This window comes from Quercus suber, unplaced genomic scaffold (genome assembly GCF_002906115.3).
Source record: "Quercus suber isolate HL8 unplaced genomic scaffold, Cork oak 2.0 scaffold_220, whole genome shotgun sequence".
Taxonomy (NCBI): domain Eukaryota; kingdom Viridiplantae; phylum Streptophyta; class Magnoliopsida; order Fagales; family Fagaceae; genus Quercus; species Quercus suber.
Genome location: NW_027069678.1, coordinates 1,057,222 through 1,076,842, shown reverse-complemented (window position 1 = coordinate 1,076,842; position 19,621 = coordinate 1,057,222). Strand labels below are relative to the sequence as shown.

Here is a 19,621-nt window from a genome sequence, read left to right as displayed (position 1 = left end):
TATTGATGTCTAATATAAAGGTAAATTACACCAACCTTACTTGAGGTTTATAAAATGACACAAAACACTAATGAAATATTCTATATTTTAAAATATTCATATAAATTTATACATACTGCATACATAAGAGGAGTTTGTCATTCAACCACAAATCTTGAGGATGTGATTATCATTTGGTCAATAATTTAATATAAATCTTTTTTTAAAATGAAATATTCCGTTTAAATAACCTTTCGATTTGAGAGGGCATGAACTTTTTTTTTTTTTTTTTTTGAGAAAGAGAGGGCATGGACTTAAACCTTTAACATTTTCCAATAAAGAAAATATTAAAGTGTACAAAATGAATACCTATTTAAAAACTATCTACTAGCTAGGCATACTTATTACTTAACCATCATATGTACAATGAGTCGTTATAAGGACAAAATTGGAAAATGCCCCGTTTGAGCAAAAAAAGCAGCATTATGCTCTTTTTTTCAAACTAAATAGAGAAATGTCCCTCTTTTGTAACTCGATTTTCTCAAAATCGAGTTATAAAAAAAAAAAAAAAATTTTGGAGCCCTATAGCGGCGTTTTTAAGGACCTATAGTGACATTTTCAGGACATATAGTGACGTTTTGTAACTCGACTTTAATAAAATCGAGTTATAGGCAATTTTTTTATTATTTTTTTTTACCTATAACTCGATTTCATATAAATCGAGTTAAAAAACGCCACTATAGGTCCTAAAAACGTCACTATAAGCTCCTAAAAAACGCCGCTATAGGACCTAAATCGATTTTGAGAAACTTGATTTTCAAAAGAGGGGCATTTCCCTATTTAGTTTGAAAAAGAGAGCATAATGTTGCTTTTTTTGCTCAAACGGGGCATTTCCCAATTTTGTCCGTCGTTATAAAGACACAAACTCATTGCTTGTTACTTGCAAAAAAGGAAATCAATTATCAATCACTGTTTGTTGGAAGATAGTTAGAAACTAGATCGATGAGCTGTAGTAAAAGAGATAGTAGCATTGTTGGACCCCTAGATATATATATATATATATATATGTATGTATATATATGAATATGATCAATTGAATTAGAGGGGTCATGGTGTACAAGTGGGAAATAGTTTATTATGTTTAGTCTTGGCTACGCATATTGGCCGAAGATTCTTTCCAAAACTTTGCGGGAAGTCCTTGCTCAGGTACTGGAAATGGGGCATATTGTACTCCACTGCTAGACACCACTACTTCCCACCTGCAAGTAAGACCATCAAAATTAGAGACAAGGTGCGTTTGGATAAATTGGTGTAAAATGATGGTGTTTTGGTTTAAAATGAGTATTTATAAAAAAGTTATAAAGAGTTGTTATTGTGAAATGAAGTTTTGGATTTTAAAAACACTCTTTTAAGTTCTCAAAACGTCTAATTAAACGGACCAAATATATATAAATAATACAATTGTAGTGTAAGAGAATACAAGAGTCATCACGTGCGGATCATTGTTTTGATATTGAAATATCCAAAATGCTCTACGTACACCAAAAATCTCCATTAAATATTTTACTTTTACTTACAACTTACAAGTGTATCGTAGTGGGATTTTTTTTTTAATTTTTATTTTTATGAAATTGTAGTGAGATTTAGCATTTTAGGTGTGAAGATTAATGAGAGAGTGAAAATTTCGGGAAATTTACGTAGTGTATTACTCTTGAAATTTCTGGAAATATTATTGATTTCCCCCACTGGCAGAATAATGAATGACACGTGTGGGATGTGGCAGAAAGAAATAATTAAATTTTTGTTTGCCATGTATTGAGGAGGCCAAAGACTATTAAGGATAACAATTAATCATTCATGTTCACAAATCTTTTTTTTTTTTTTTTTTTTTGAGAAGATTCATGTTCACAAATCTTGTCACTAATAATAAGTTTTTTACTTTAATTTCTAATTATGCTATTATGATTTGATGTCTATAGGTCCGTTTGGATAGAACTTATTTTGCTAAAATTAAAAATTAAAAACTGAAAATACTGTAACAAAATAATTTTTAAATATGTGAATAGTGTCGTAAAACTCATTTTTAATAAAAAAATTACTGAAAAATGAAGTTTGTAAGTCCTATAAATAGTGCATAGGACCTATTAATGTGGCTGAAAAGTTACTGAAAAGTCAAAAAGGGCAACTTAAAAAAAAAAAAGTGAAAAACGCAAAACTTGAACACACAAAAACGTGGATCCAAACCCAACCTATATCTTATTTCATTTCTCTTTTTTTTTTTTTTTGGCTGAATTTCTTATTTCATTCCTTATATACCTGAACTTGTTGACCAAGTGGTGGATCAAAATGAGCATTTCTAGCTTGGCGACTTCATTTCCAGGACATGCATGAACTCCAATCCCAAATGGCATGAATGAATTGTGTTTTGGTCCAACCTTCATGCCAAAAAAACAAAACAAAGACACGCAAAGACTTAAAATCAACAATTGAAAAATAGTAACTGGAACTATAATATAGCTATATACACATTCAAAAACCTAATTATACAGATCAATAATCTTTACTTAGGATATAAATATAAACCGTCTCATACCTCAAACCTTGAAGTATTAAATGTTTGCGGCTCGGTAAAGAAATTTGGATTGTGATGGATATTGCGAAACAGAGGCAGTACCTTCCATCCCTTTGGAATTAGGTATCCTGAAGAGTATCCTCAACACTAGGTGAGTCTATTTTTACGAGTAAGTCACAAACATTTCAAATAAAAATATCGTCAAGTCTATTTAAAACATTTTTAATAAATTTATTTTCACAACATTTTTTCATAAACCATTCACCTATAATCTGATCTTTGTTGATTTCAAAATTCGTTTTTGGATTTGACAAATTTAATAGAATAAAAAGGATGAAAATGAATATTTCTAAATTTTATCTAAGAACAAATTGGATAAATTACATTTCAAACCTCCTAATTTAAGGACTATTTCAAATTATATATCACATTTTCAAAATTTTTGAATTAAATCCTACCCTTTGGAAAATAATTCAATTCAAACAAAAACCAAAAACGACTAATGTCAATGGAAAAAACTTGAATAAAAAGGCGTTGTATCACTTAGAGTGAAATAATATCCATATATTATAGACATGTGTTAAAACAACCATACAGTGTCATTTTGTTTAGGCATGTTTTATTTAAGGACCACACCTAAAATCGGTGATATATGGTTTGAATTGAAATGATATTGAAAATGTATGATTTAATTTAAAATTTTAAAAATCATTTGCTTAATTTGAAATTATAGCTAATCTGTAGGATTCAAAATATAATTTACCACCTATCAAATACATACATACATACATACATATATATATATATAATTTACCCAGAAAATCTGTAAAAATAATAGTAGTGCCGTAGAGATCAAATATTTAAATAATAAAAAATGGAACTTTTACATTACACATTGTTTTGGATGCAAGGATGTGGCTTTTACAATAGGATTGAGATGAAGTATAATACCTTATAAATTGTTGAGATTTATAGTTGTAAAAATAACTTTTAATTTCAACTATTGATTAAAAAAAATTAAGAAAAATTTTATGAGAAGTAAAAAGTAAAAAGTGAAAAAACTTAGTGAGACAAAGTTGGTAAATTGCACCCGTATTGCACCGGATCCTAATCCCGGCCTTGGGATATGCAAGCCTGCTTGTCGTTAATAAATATAGCCATAATTGGGCTATGGAAGTTACTGTGCATGACAAACCTATCTAGCTTGTTGATGAAAAAATAAAAAAGAAAAGGAAACCAATCGGTGTGGTCCTACGCACCGAAGTTCTTGGACTGTCCTCTAACATTGAAGCCATGATATATGTTTTACGTGCATGGTTTACCTTGGCTAGTTGGGTTAAGCTAGATGTGACGTTGCTAATATTGAAAGCAAAATTTCATATAATTTGGCAAATTTTATTTCTTTTTAACGCTTTATTAAACAGAAGGTTGAATAAAAACTGTAACCAACTGATTGAACTAAACTTTTTCCATTGCGTTTATGACTTACCATTATATTCGACATCAGTAACAGCCTCCCTAAAGGTGAAAGATATGATGCTTGCCATCCTCAAGCTCTCCATTATAACCTGAAGTTAATATTTGACACTACCACTTAGTTCTTATAGTATGAATTTCCTAAATAATTTGTGTGATATATACAATGAAATTTATGCTTATGTGCATTGTGCAAACCCTATTGGTAAGAAGCATATTTCTGGTCTGAGCCCATGTCAAGGGCAGGTTTCCTCCATTGTTTGCTTCAAAAAATGGCTTTTGTTCTTTCTGTAACAGCAAATTTTTATTAGGCATCATACATATATAGTTTAGAACAGTCAATAGCGATTTGTAAATTAATTTGGGGAGGAAATGAAGTGAATGAGGCAATACAAAGTTCTGACCTTAATAGCTTCTAGGAGTTTTGGGTCATCATGAATGTATTTGAGAATCCATGTTAGAATGCTAGCAGTAGTATCTTGTGCAGCAAATAATACACCAATGTCCTCACTCTGATTATCTCAAAGAGAATTTGGCCTATCCTTTTCCTTGCCTTCAAAATATTAAACACAACCCCGCCCAAAAAAAAAAAAAAAAAAAAAAAAAAAAAAAAAAAAAAAAAAAACATCTTAGGTTAAAGTTAAAGGCCTCGCTCCTTGTATTTTGACAAACAACAAAAGAAAAGAAAAAGAAGGCACTATCAGTAATGCTTACCAAGACTGATGTATTGTATGAAGTACCAGGTAAGCTTAATGGAAAAGAATTGTAACCTTTGTCTAATATGCAGTAATTTTCCCTCAACTTTTCTTTGATTGGAGAATCCAAGTCACCGAAGATGGACAAAACAGCGACATCAAAAGTAAACTGAAATCCCATAAAAAAAAAATTAAAAAATTAAAAATAATAAAAATAAAAGAAAAGAGGAGAGAAAAGAAACAAGTGAACTGAAATAAATAATAGAATGGCCGCAGATAATAAGATTAATTCGTTTGGTTTAAAGATGATAAATTCATTTTGTAAGACTTTATTAGTACCCTTTAATAAATTTTTTCTAGTCACAGTTTTTCAAATAAAATCAATTCATTAATCATTTAATCACAGTCCTAATAAAATCATTTTTTCCCGTTTTCTCGTTTTCTCTCTTCCGTATCTTCTTGTTATTCTATCTCTCTTTCTCATCTTTATCACTTTGGCTTCTCTCTTCTCTCTCATAATCTAAATAGTTTCTTTTCTTATAATTAAATTCTTCCATTCTATAAAACCAACAAATTTAATAGATTACTCAGTATTTACCACCAAAACTAAATCTAATCAAACACATAAATAAGTCATGCCATATTTTTGTGGAACCTATATGATAACTATTAGATTAAAGGATTAAATTTCTTAAAAGTTTGAGGTTTTGAGTTAATTAGTAATTCATCGTAATATTAAAACAAGACGTTATAGGTTCAAACTGTCTCTATCTTATCTTTCATTTAAATCATTTTCACATGTTAGACCCCACTTAGACACTTTCAAACCATGCCGTAGTCTTATCTCAAAAATTTGGCCCACTTAGGCACTTTAGCAATCATTTCGGTTTCTCAATTGGCCCACTCATAGCTAAAATAACATTTACCATTTTTCAATTGTCAATCACTAGAAAAATTATTAGATTTTGATAACGTAGTAGTTTGTCCTCTCATATTTATAGTGAATCCTATTATTAATTTATTTAATGAAATTTACTGTGAAATGAAGGAATATATGTCACTCTATTTCTAAAATCATGAAATTTTAATTATTTGGAGATTAGCTAGCTTAAGTCATGCGCTACAAGTAGCCAAATTGTTATTTATAATTTATTTAATTACTTAACCATTTTAATTATTTGTCTACTTATTACATGACAATGACTTTGCTCGACAAGTTTTTATCCTCAATTTCCCGTTTAGTACAATCCTTAAAAATTTAAAAATTAAGAACAATCATTCATTGGATTAATGAAATGAAAATTTATAATTAGAGATTACTCTATGAGAGATAAGACTAACCTTTTTTAACTCATAAAAAGTGTTAACAATCTTCCCACCACACCATGACTCCAAGGTAGAGATAGCAATGGCTTCAATTTCAGGAACTAGGTTTCTGATTATTTTCAAGGATAATGAGCCTTGAACTAATTTTCTCATTTGAGTGTGGTATGCACCTTGGTGGAAAAAAATTGCTGAGGGGCCGATCAATTGTTCCTTACTCCGTGGGTACGTGGGCTTGAACAAGTCTGCCTTTGTTACCAACACAGACCTAATGGCCTCAGGGCTAGCCAGCATTACACAGGGGTAGCCAAGGATATGTGTTTTGAATATTTCTCCAAACCTACACGACCATCATCATCATCATCATATTCAAAATNTCTTGTGCAGCAAATAATACACCAATGGTGTTGTCAAGAATTTGATCATCTCTTAATATTTCTCCTTTTTCGTCTTTGAAATTCAATAGACTACCCAAGAAATCGTTTTGCACCGAGTTCTTTTCTTTCCTCACTCTGATTATCTCAAAGAGAATTTGGCCTATCCTTTTCCTTGCCTTCAAAATATTAAACACAACCCCGCCCAAAAAAAAAAAAAAAAAAAAAAAAAAAAAAAAAAAAAAAAAAAACATCTTAGGTTAAAGTTAAAGGCCTCGCTCCTTGTATTTTGACAAACAACAAAAGAAAAGAAAAAGAAGGCACTATCAGTAATGCTTACCAAGACTGATGTATTGTATGAAGTACCAGGTAAGCTTAATGGAAAAGAATTGTAACCTTTGTCTAATATGCAGTAATTTTCCCTCAACTTTTCTTTGATTGGAGAATCCAAGTCACCGAAGATGGACAAAACAGCGACATCAAAAGTAAACTGAAATCCCATAAAAAAAAAATTAAAAAATTAAAAATAATAAAAATAAAAGAAAAGAGGAGAGAAAAGAAACAAGTGAACTGAAATAAATAATAGAATGGCCGCAGATAATAAGATTAATTCGTTTGGTTTAAAGATGATAAATTCATTTTGTAAGACTTTATTAGTACCCTTTAATAAATTTTTTCTAGTCACAGTTTTTCAAATAAAATCAATTCATTAATCATTTAATCACAGTCCTAATAAAATCATTTTTTCCCGTTTTCTCGTTTTCTCTCTTCCGTATCTTCTTGTTATTCTATCTCTCTTTCTCATCTTTATCACTTTGGCTTCTCTCTTCTCTCTCATAATCTAAATAGTTTCTTTTCTTATAAAATTATTCTTCCATTCTATAAAACCAACAAATTTAATAGATTACTCAGTATTTACCACCAAAACTAAATCTAATCAAACACATAAATAAGTCATGCCATATTTTTGTGGAACCTATATGATAACTATTAGATTAAAGGATTAAATTTCTTAAAAGTTTGAGGTTTTGAGTTAATTAGTAATTCATCGTAAATTAAAAGGGGGGTGTAAAAAAAAGTCATGCAATTCTTTAATATTCGATAAATATGTGACAAAGTGGATAAGGTAAAATGTTGAAACTAAACGAAAAACAAAAAAGAAAAGGAGAAAGTAAGAAAGAAATAAAGAAAGAAGGTTGACATGTTAAGCGTACCTCCTTTGCCTAGTGGCAAAGAAAACATCTGGATTTTGAGAGTATAGTTGTAGGGTTTCTCCTACATATGGCCAGCCCATTGAACCAGAAGGCAGGTTTCTACTTTGTTGTGGTTTTCCCCAATGTTTTTTTAACAAAGAAAATAGACGTAGGGCACAGATGAAACCAAAGAGAATAATAACACACATTTCTGCTTTCTCTTTTGATATCTCTGGGAAAGGAAAGTTATGTGAAGGATACTGCGGCTCTGGGAGAGTTGAGCGTGCTTATATGGATCTAGAGAACAACTACAAGCTATGATGTTGACCCCGGCCGGTTCTCTTGATTAGTCTATTAACAAAAATGTAACATCAAAAACCTTCTCACATTTCCCCATCAATGTTAAATTGTTAATGATGATTTATATTCAGTTTGTTCACTGAAAATTCTTATATTGGCTAACATTTAACAGTGAGCAGAGGCAGAGCTAAAGTGTATATATGTACATAAGGTCCGGTTAATGTATGCCCTTAAGGCACACATTAAGCCATCTATTTTTAGAAATATTTTTTCAGAAATTGAAAAAACTATCAATAATTTTTTCAATTCTCGAAAAAATGTTTCTAAAAATGGATGGCTTAATATATACCTTAAGGGCACACATTAGCAAAATCCATGTACATGTAGCTAACCTGCAGTGACATAGTTCAACACAACAAAATTCGCTAATTAGTGATGTATAAGAATCAATTTCCCTAATTTTTTCCCAAAAAATATAAGAAGGACAAGATGCATTTACTTTTAAGGATTGTTATTGACTTTAATTTCTATCCCATAATTAAAATTGTTTGTGTTTTAAATATTATAAATATATAAGGTCATGTTAAACCCAAAAAAAAAAAAAAAAATTGAAATAATTATTTTTATTTTGTATGTGTCATTTGGAAATGTTAAACTATCATTTATAGGAGATTTGACTTTATAAGAACTCATAGAATTTTTCTTATTATTTGATTAGTTATAAAAAGTCACATAAAAGTGATGAATAATATACCCTTTTTTTTTTTTTTGCTGAGAAATATAAATCTAAAGATATATATATATATAGGAACAAAATAATTAAGCTTATGCGATTCCTGAAAATAAATTAACATGGGGATCTCACATTCACATGGATTTTTTTACGTTCATAATCAAGGCAAATGTAAGTATAATAACATTTCCAAACATACAGGTTCCAAGGTATCCAACTCCCAAAAATATGGATTTTAGATGAAATGTATTAGATTTCTCGAACTAAACATTACCCAAAAGTGAGGCTTGGTAAGAGCATAATGCTAGCATTAACTAAAATATCCAACTCCCAGGTGATATTTGCAACCAAACATAATGCTAGCATCTGAGCATTTATTAGATATAACTTATTGGCCAATTTTAATCTGGCTGAGGTAATACTTTTTTTTAAGGAATTATTGTTTTTTACACATGGTTGTATGTTTACTCCACTTATTTTTAATAATTCGATAGTTACAATAACAAAAAAGAGAATTATAGATATTTCTATTGAAAAAACTAAAAAATGTTAATTGAGTTACCAAATTTTTGACATATTTTTAAACAAAATAAACCAATGAAAATATTTTATATCAAATACAGATAGAAATGACAATTATGACAAAATGCTTAGAATTAGTTATTTCAATATTATGTACTTCACATAATGCAGTGATTCAAACCTCACATCAATGATTCAAAAACAAGAAGTTATGTATAAAAATAGTGTCACTTTTAATTGTCATAAATAAAATTTCATATTTGTACAAATACTAATTCTAGAGAAACTGAATCTGCCTAGAACCTACCTTGATCCCAAATCTAATGATGGAGCTGCTACTTGAGTACTATTTGAAGCACACAACTTATGTTAGTGTTCCTTTATAACTTGACAAATTGGGTTTCTCACCAAAAATGCATATGTTTAATTGTGTACACTGGTAAAAAAAAATAAAAAAATAAAGCATGATTTAAGATTTTTGAAGTTTTTAGGTTGTTCAATACAAAATTCTTTAAAATCTTATCTATCTGTTATGATCAAATGTTAATGTGTTAAGCAAATTGAGTCAAAATACCCTTTTTGAAATATTTAAGTTTAATTTTAATTTTCTAAAAAAAAAAAAAAACTATCAATTCAAAGTCCCATTTCAATTCGCTGTACTTTTTTAATTTGTCTTTTTCAATCACTATTAAGTATTAACTCCACTATTTATCATTATCCTCTCTATCAAAAAAAAAAAAAAAAAAAACACTATCCCTACAGTACTGTTCAAGTTCACATAATGAACGTTATCTAAAACACAAAGTTTAGCACACCGACTACTATTTATCATTATCCTCTCTATCAAAAAAAAAAAAAAAAAAAACACTATCCCTACAGTACTGTTCAAGTTCACATAATGAACGTTATCTAAAACACAAAGTTTAGCACACCGACCCTATGCATAATGCAAGGTCCCAGTTTTTTGTTGGATAAATTTGATCAAATGTGAAATGGCTGTTATAAAAAATTAAAAAAATACTATAAAAAATATTATTTGATATAAATATGAAATGGCTATTATTAAATTTGATCAAATAAATTTGACTAAATTTGATCAAATGTGAAATGGCTATTATTAAAAAAATTAATAATAATAAAAAATTGATCAAATGGTCTCGATCGTATGAACTGTCGTGTCCCGACTGCCAACCCAACTACCACAAGTCGGTGGTATATATTAGAGGATTCGCGAATGACACCGAAGGAGTACGATACGAGGCTGTCCTCCCGGTGAGTACTGAGCGGTCGATCATCACAAAGGTATCGATGAAAGGTGGCTGTCTGTCACCATCCGATCAGCTATACGTGTCGAGATCGTGATGGTATTTTAGAATAGAGGTACCAAGCTAGGGTCCCATATTTTACTCAATGATTTACATTGTTGCCTAGTGCCTAGTGCCTAGTGCCTAGCTTTAATTTTGCCTCAAGAAAGTTCGAAAATTGACCTGCGCAGCAATTATTAGATATTAGCTTGGATACATATATATTCTCCGTTGAATATGCTTGAACAGATGCGAAAGAAAGAAACATAAAATAGAAATACAAGAACACGAATGTTAAGTGGTTCAGTTTTACGGTGTATATCCATAGAGGAAACTTTTAAAAGTTACATTTTTATTATATAAAAGTGAGTGCAAAACTTGTGTTACAATAAACCATAACATGGATGTATGTATATTATATAGTAGACTAAACCCTAGACTAATAGACTTCTAGTACAAATAAAAGACTTGACTTGAACATAAAATATAATTAAGCTTGAGCATATGCTAATAGACTAATATATTTCTAACAGCAATGATTGGTTTTGAATTTGATTGAATAGTATGATCATGCTTTTCAAAACTGAATAAATTCTCGAGCTATTTTTATAATTATAAAATCAAAATTTATAACTAAGTAATTAATCATGTTTTGAATTTGATATGATACTTGCGGAAGTAGTAATTCATAGGCTAAATATTGCAATCATTTGGGTGTTTTAAGTTTCAAGTTTATTCATTTGAGGCATCTTCATCAACTTTTGTTAAATATTGCAATTAATTGTCCAAATTTTTCTTGATTTATTTCAATTTAAAAGAAAAATTAAAAAATCCAATTAATAATTGAAAATTGTTTTCCAATTTTTTTTTTTAAAAAAGAAATTAATTGAAGTTGACAAAGAGACTTTAATTGAATAAACTTAAATGTGAATTTTGCATTTTAGCGTAATTTGTATACTCACATGGAAGAGTGATAAGAGATAAGGTGACATTCTCATCTTGAGAAGGGACAAAGGATATTTAAATGATATTGCCAAATAAGTAGGAATTGGGATCCCAATTTTTTAGACAGTCCGAATAGTATGCCCTTGTGGTGTAAATTTTTCTTGATTTAATGTGCTAATAGTCATGAATTAATTTAATTCAGGAGGAATTGCTTAATATTTAAGGTAAAAATAATCAAAAGTTATTTTGCCATGTAGGTTTTATCATGTCCCAAGCTTTGGTAAGATAATCTTATCGGATTTTTTGTATGGGGGCAATGGGCTACCATGGATTTTAAAGAAAAAGTATTTATCTTTTGATCTTATGAGACATCTCTCTTAATCCCGGAGTCCACTTCATGAGATAATTGGTGCATTATACAAAGATAAATATAGAGTACTTACATATTCAATCGAGTGATTATTCTATAAGACAGCAAGTGTTAAAAGTACATCATACGTTGTAAACACTTTTTATAACTCGCAAGACTCGATCTGCCACTTCTTGTCCAAATTGCTTGGGCATGCTAGAGCTCAAGTCCATCTCTATCGCCTTGCTTTTAATCAAGCTATCCCTCTTTTCCAATACTGCTCTCTCAGTTTCCCCTACCTCCACACCCTCACCAACACACATATCAATCCAAATTCTCATAATGTCATTCGATATGGGACGAACATGTTCACGAATAATTTCTTCCACACGTTCTGGTCCAGCACCATCCTCACATTTTATGCTAACCAGGATTCCAGTAGGCGATACCACGCGACGAAAATATAGGGACGACGAGAAGTAGGGTTGAACCTCAGGGAGTTGGTCTAGTCGTTGCCTGAATTTTTCGAGTTGGGTATCTTCATAATAGGTTTTGAGGTAGTCTGGACTGAAAACAATGTCTTTGCGAGGAATCAAGTCGAGGAAGAGGATAAGAAATGTGGGGCTGCATTTCACAAGCTCGAATTGGAAGTGGGGCACGTCTGTTGATGACTTGAGGTAGCCAGCGATGTTGGTTATGTCCAAGGCACCACCGGTTGGTTGCTCCAAGTGAAGCCAACTTGCTAGTACGAAATCAATCTGGACCATACAATATAGATTATATACCATTCATATCGAGTATTTACGGCAGCAATATTATTACTATGGGTAAGTCTTGGCTCTTTGCGAGCAAAGCACAGGGGTTTTTGTCCACTCGTTCATTGGCAGAAGAATTCTAAGAATGATAGAAATGGGCAGCATAATAGTTATAGTATAGATAGTTTGGGGCATTTTTAGTTTTTTTTTTTTTTTTTTAATATAAAAAAGACAAATATTTGAGCCATGCTTGAGAAGTATAGTTAATTTTGCAGCTAAAGCATAACATTAGAGAAGAAAGAGAATTTTTAATTAGCGTTAATAAAAAAAAAAAAAAAAAGAATGTATCAATGGCTGCCAGTTATCCAATATTTGACTAATTTCATAATTAAGATATTTGGGCTACTTGCGTAAGCAAGAAATTAATCATTATACTCACAACAGGACCACACCTTCTAGGATTCTTGATTTGAGAAAGTTCAAAATTTTTATAATGTATGCTGCATATATTAATTGTCTATTTTTTTAAAAAAAAAATTATAAAAAGTTGAAAAAATGTAAAGAAAAATTTGTTATTTTTTCATTTCTTCCTAAAATATTTCTTAAAATAGTTTATTAATATATACTCTAAAGCATTTGTTAGTAAAGCCTTTTATATATATATATATATATATATTTGAGTTGTTGTGAGTCATAGTATAACTTTTTCAGAAATTTTTATTTTAATTTAGAGGAAAATGACTAATTAACATTATTTTTAAAATATATAACAATATATCTTTATTTTGAAACTTGATTTTTGATATTCTCAAAACAGAGCTCTATATATATTTTTAAATATATCTCGAAATTAGTAGTTCCATTTGAAACACAACTTTATTAAAATCAACTTCTAAAAAAAGACACTTTGATAGATATTTTGAAAAAAAGTATTATATATTCTGCTACACATTTTAAAAATAAAGAACATTTAGTCAATTCTCCCGTTAATTTGACTATTAATAAATTGACATAACACTTATTGCGTACATGAACTCTTTTTATTTCTGTCAAATTCAAGTGATGTGTGACATGTGTCAATCTTGCCAAACTTACCACAAAAAAATTCTTTTTATTTCTGTCACATACAACCAGTGATGTGCGAAATGTGTCAATCTTGCCAAACTTTAACACGTAAAGTAATCCGTGCAAAGTTGACATCTCACTTTTTCTTTTCTTTTTTTCTTTGGGAAAATTACTAGTACAGAAGTTCAAATTTGTGACTTGTTAAATTTAGGAGCTCTCTTGTAAAATGCAGCCTGTGTATTATGTGTACACTAGATTATGCATAATAGACACTATATTAAAAGGAGGGAGAGAGAGAGAGAGAGAGAGAGAGGAGAGAGAGAGAGAGAGAGAGAGAGAGAGAAGAGAGAGAGAGAGAGAGAGAGAGAGAGAGAGAGCAAAACACCAGTATAATTAAAGAATTTTATAATTGTTGGCATAAATCATGATACGTTATTTATCTTTAGAGCAAAACACCAGTATAATTAAAGAATTTTATAATTGTTGGCATAAATCATGATACGTTATTTATCTTTAAAAAATCATGATACATTATGGTTAGGGCAAATTACAATTTACCTATATATGATTTAAAATTTGACATTTTACTCTGCTGTGGTTAGTTCAATTAAAGTTTCATAAATATCTCTATTAAAAACATGACNTTTAGTCCATTGCGAGCATTGTCCAATTCATTGAAACCTAGTTTTTAGCCCATTGTCTACAAATTTTTTGTATTGAGTTTTTTGGGCCTTAATTCTTTTACCTTTTGGGCTTAGGATCCAAAACTTGCCTTTACAATTGGCATCGTCTGTGGGGAACTTGAGCTTTGGTGAGTTCAACGTCCAACTATGATAGGTTTGAGAGCCAAACCGGGAGGAGTCTGTTGGTTTCCAACGTCAATATCAGTTCCTCAATCTTGAGCGAAAAAGAGACCGAGAGGTTGGTGTGCACACCACGCATACTAGTTGGAGTCAATCTCGAAGTGAGAGTCACCTCTCTTATGAAGAGAATACTAGAAGCATGCAGCTGGAGATTGACCGCTTGCGGAGAAGGTTGCACTGCAAGCGGCGGAGAAGGATTCCTTCAAATTTTGACCCTTCTTCTAATGATGATAAAGATGGTAGCTACAGGCCTAAGTCCAGGACTCCTCCCAGTGAGTCTTTTTCACATGATAAGGACCGTCATTATAAGTGGAGGAGTAAGAATCCGTCCCGCAAAGGTCTAGGCAATGATGCTATGAGCAGGGCCCTTAACCATATTTCTAAATCACCATTTACACGTAGAATTGAATGAGGAAAACTTCCTCGGTGGTTTACTCAGCCAATATTCACCATGTATAATGGCAAAATGGACCCTATGGAGCACGTTAGCCACTTCAACCAAAGAATGACTATTTACTCAAAGAATGAAGCCCTGATGTGCAAAGTGTTTTCATCCAATTTAGGACCTATGGTAATGAGATGGTTTGACGATCTGAAAGAAAGTTCTATTAGCTCCTTTAAGGGGCTTACTAGAGCATTTGGGGCTCGTTTTGTAACTTGCAGTAGGGTTCCTCGGCCCTTGGACTCTCTGCTATCTATGACTATGCAAGAGGGGGAAACCTTGAAAATGTATTCTGACAGATACTGAGATGTTTAATGAGATAGATGGGAACTGTGATGATGTGGCTATAAAGAGTTTCAAGATCGGCTTACCCGCCGAGCATGATTTGAGAAAATCTTTAATAAGGAAGTCTATTAGGAGTATGCGTCAGCTTATGGACCGTATTGATGAATATAAGCAGGCTGAGGATGACCAACAACAAGGGAAAGGGAAAGTTAAGGTGGTCTCCCAGGATAGAAGGGATGTTAAGTCAGATAGATACAGCAATAACCGACCTCGGAGAGATTTTGCTGGGCAATCCAGATCTACTGCTACTAAGGTGGTTAGCACTATATTCCGAGAGCCTGTGCACCAAATCTTAGAAAAAATTAAGAGTGAGTCGTACTTTAAATAGCCAAATAAGATGGGGAGAGACCCCACGAGGCGTAACCAAAGCCTTCACTGCCAATACCATCAGGAGTGGAGGCACACTACAGAAGATTGCAAGATGTTGTGGAGTAATTTAAAGCAATTGGTTAAGATTGGGAAATTAAAGCAATTCTTATATCAACCCAACAGAAAGGGTAGTCAGGCTGGGTCGGGGGCTCAAAGAGATGCTTCTACAAGACCACCTCTAGGTAGAATTAGTGTCATTTTTGCCGCTCCAAGAAGGACTGGTTCTCAGCCATCCAGGGTGATGTCTATAGCTCAGCCATCTACAGAGGAATCGTCCCCTGATCCAAAGAAGGGTAGAATGGAGGTTCGGCTAGCATTGAGCTTTTTAGATGAAGATAAAATTGGAATCTTGCAGCCACATGATAATTCCCTGGTGGTCACCGTCAAGATAGATGGCTATGATGTGAAAAAGGTTTTGGTAGATCAAGGCAGTGGCATAGAAATCATGTAACTTGACCTATTTAAGGGGCTCAAGCTAAGGACTGAGGACCTGCCCTACTATGATTCCCCTCTAATAGGGTTTAATGGGAAGATTGTCTTTTCGAAAAGACAAATCTGACTATCTATTCAGGCAGGGACAGAAGTCGTGGAGGTGAACTTAATCGTTGTAGATGTCTACTCCCCCTATACTGCTATTGTGGCAAAACCTTGGCTTCACACCATGGGAGCCATATCTTCCACCTTGCACTAAAAGGTGAAGTATCCTTCTGGGGACTAGGTTGAGGAGCTGGTTGGGAGCCAATCTTTGGTTAGGCAGTGCTTGGTGGCTGCGATTAGACATCAAACTGGAGTTGAGTCCTCGACCTTTGCTGAACAGGGTTTATAGCAATCAACGCTGCTAGGGTTTATAGCAATCAGGAGTGGAGGCACACTACAGAAGATTGCAAGATGTTGTGGAGTCATTTAAAGCAATTGATTAAGATTGGGAAGTTAAAGCAATTCTTATATCAACCCAATGGAAAGGGTAGTCAGGCTGGGTCGGGGGCTCAAAGAGATGCTTCTACAAGACCACCTCTATGTACAATTAGTGTCATTTTTGCCACTCCAAGAAGGACTGGTTCTCAGCCATCCAGGATGATGTCTATAGCTCGGCCATCTACAGAGGAATCGTCCCCTAATCCAAAGAAGGGTAGAATGGAGGTCCGGCTGGCATTGAGCTTTTCAGATGAAGATAAAATTGGAATCTTGTAGCCACATGACAATTCCCTGGTGGTCACCCTCAAAATAGGTGGCTATGATGTGAAAAAGGTGTTGGTAGATCAAGGCAGTGGCATAGAAATCATGTAACTTGACCTATTTAAGGGGCTCAAGCTAAGGACTGAGGACCTGCCCTACTATGATTCCCCTTTAATAGGGTTTAATAGGAAGATTGTCTTTTCGAAAGGACAAATCCGACTATCCATTCAGGCAGGGACAGAAGTCGTGGAGGTGAACTTAATCGTGGTAGATGTCTACTCCCCCTATACTGCTATTGTGGCAAAATCTTGGTTTCACACCATGGGAGCCATATCTTCCACCTTGCACTTAAAGTTGAAGTATCCTTCTGGGGACTAGGTTGAGGAGCTGGTTGGGAGCCAATATATGGTTAGGCAATGCTTGGTGGCTACGATTAGACATCAAACTGGAGTTAAGTCCTTGACCTCTGCTGAACAGGGTTTATAGCAATCAACGATGCCAGTGTTGTCCACGGATGTGGTGATAGAAGGGGCAAAGTGTGAGGATTTGGAAAAAATCATTATTGGAAATGACGAGGAGAAGTTCTTCCAAGTTGGAGTTTGATTGCCTCCTTAAGAGAAGGAATGCAAGGAGAAATTAGGGGAGCCAAGGAAGAAAGGGCTCTAAATAAGGAAAAAATAGAAGAAAAAAAATAAATGAAAGTACTAAAAAGACTTACAGAAGGGGGGAAGGGCTCCTCAAATTAATTCTTGAAATTTAGGAGTGCAAAAAGTGAAGCAAATGAGGTCTTCAGGTAGTATATGTATCAAAGGGAAAGGCAAGCAGGAGAATTCCCGCCTAAGTCTCAATAAAATCCCTGGCCATTGGATCTCCATCGAATCGTGCAACGTGAGGGACATGGAGCCGTAGAAATTAAATGAAGGCACGTCCCGAATGCCGAAACATCAAAAGCGTGCTTTGGGCAGTTGAAAAGACACCTGCACAGACAGAGGTGACGTATGGTAAGAGTAGGGTAATTGTAGTAATATTGAAGTGGAAAATTTCGAAGGGCTATTGAAGGGATGATAGGCCCAAAAATGTATATTGGACCGTGGGCTCTGTCCGAGGGCATTTAGTAATCCGAGGATAGGTAAACATTAATGTAGAGATTTGGGCTAATGAATGAAGGAAGGTATTTAATCATGAGGGTTTAGAAAGGTGGTTTGAGGACAAATGCTTCCTCGACTTAACAGAGCAGAGGTCAAAAAGGATGAGATGCCATCAAGAGTGGCGTTCTGGACAGTTCTAATAGTAAGAATAAGCATCAGAAAGGAATAAGACAAGGGGAATGTAAGAAATATCTAAAGGAAAGCTGCTACGATTGTATTAAATGCTCTGTAACTAACTCTCTGACCGCATTAATACAGATATGATACCTGAACAGTGATATTCAGCCTTACAACTACCTCTAAAAACTTCAAGAATGTGTGATGGGACAAGAGTTAAGACTAACTATCTAATCTACATGTGAATGACTGAGATGAAGTAAAGGAGGGCAATATAAACAAGAAAAATCCCATTATAGAGGGATCATTTGAGAATTTGTAGGGAAAAACATTGTAGTATTAAGAACTATAATTATAATCAAGTCTAAGATAAATATATTCAAAAACTACTCTCCTTGAACTCTATCGAGAAAGAATTTCTTTGCAATGAACTTGTTTTTCTTTGTTTTTCCTTACTTTTTCACCATATTTAGCTCATTGCGAGCGTTTTCCAACTCATTGAAACCTAATTTTTAGTTAACTCTCTACAAAACACTTGTTTTTACAATTCTAGTTTGACAACCTCAACTAACATATGAAAATTGATTTCTTTCAACAAAAACAAGAAAAAGGAGAACTACTCTAAAAAATAAATTCTTACTTTAAGTTGAAATTAAAAAAAAAAAAAAAAAAAAAAAAAAAAAAAAGAGGAGAACAAAGCATGACAAAAATATGGTGGACAGGTACAAGGTTAAAACTTAAAAGTAAGAATATAGGAATTATATTAAGATTTTATTCCACATCTCTAATTTTAATTTTATACGCAACAGAAGTTTCAAACATACTTAAAAGCTGTCACAAAATTCAGCCTTAAAAATCTTAATTATGGCTTTGAAATCAATAAGCATATAAACATATAATTTTTCTGTAAAAGAAAAAAGAGAACTTATTTAAAAAAAAAAAAAAAAAAAAACCATCTCATCCTTTTTAGCAAGCAAGAATGAAAATTTATGTGTGGAGATCTAGAAGAGACAGTACATACAGGAGAGGAGTCGATGCCGCATCTAATGTGAAGAGTGCCTTGAGAAGTGCCACTCTCATTTTGGTAGTGTTCAACGTCAGGAGGGACTGAAGAAGGAAGAAGATGATGAGAACCAAGGCGATTCTCCATGGCTGAGATGAGGTCCACCATGGTATCCCTGTGTGGGTCTGTTAGGTATGGGAATTCCATGAGTTTGGACCCTCTAATTAGGTGCTGTTTCTCCATAGATGATCGACAAGGAAACGATGTTCTTGTTCTTGATATTTTGGGGGCCTGAAGAATTGCAGGTGCTAGTGGACATGCGCGTGGTGGAAGAAACGTACAAGACATATTGTGATGGGGGACGCTTTTTCTCACTCTCACTCTCCCACACGCACATATATGCACCACACAATTATTCTTTTGATTTTTTTTTTCTTTAATTCCTTCCTCTCTTTTTTTTCTAAACAATTTGATGCGTGTGTGACTTGAATTGCCAGTGTCATTTGGTGTTCGTGCGTGACCTACTTTACTTTGTAGGATTTTTTGAGTTTTTTTAATTTTTTTTTGGATAAG

General features: G+C 32.9%; 1 protein-coding gene across 1 annotated transcript; it reads right to left on the bottom strand.

Moving 5' to 3' along the window:
- Positions 1 to 1,120: 1,120 nt before the first annotated feature.
- Positions 1,121 to 19,216, bottom strand: LOC111998892 (abscisic acid 8'-hydroxylase 4). The gene is given in 13 exon segments (XM_024031018.2): positions 1,121 to 1,238; positions 2,296 to 2,414; positions 2,573 to 2,679; positions 4,041 to 4,119; positions 4,226 to 4,315; positions 4,432 to 4,541; positions 4,544 to 4,580; positions 4,742 to 4,891; positions 6,064 to 6,385; positions 7,634 to 7,732; positions 11,787 to 11,823; positions 17,452 to 17,494; positions 19,067 to 19,216. Coding segments are annotated over 13 exon segments (1,461 nt in total).
- Positions 19,217 to 19,621: the final 405 nt, after the last annotated feature.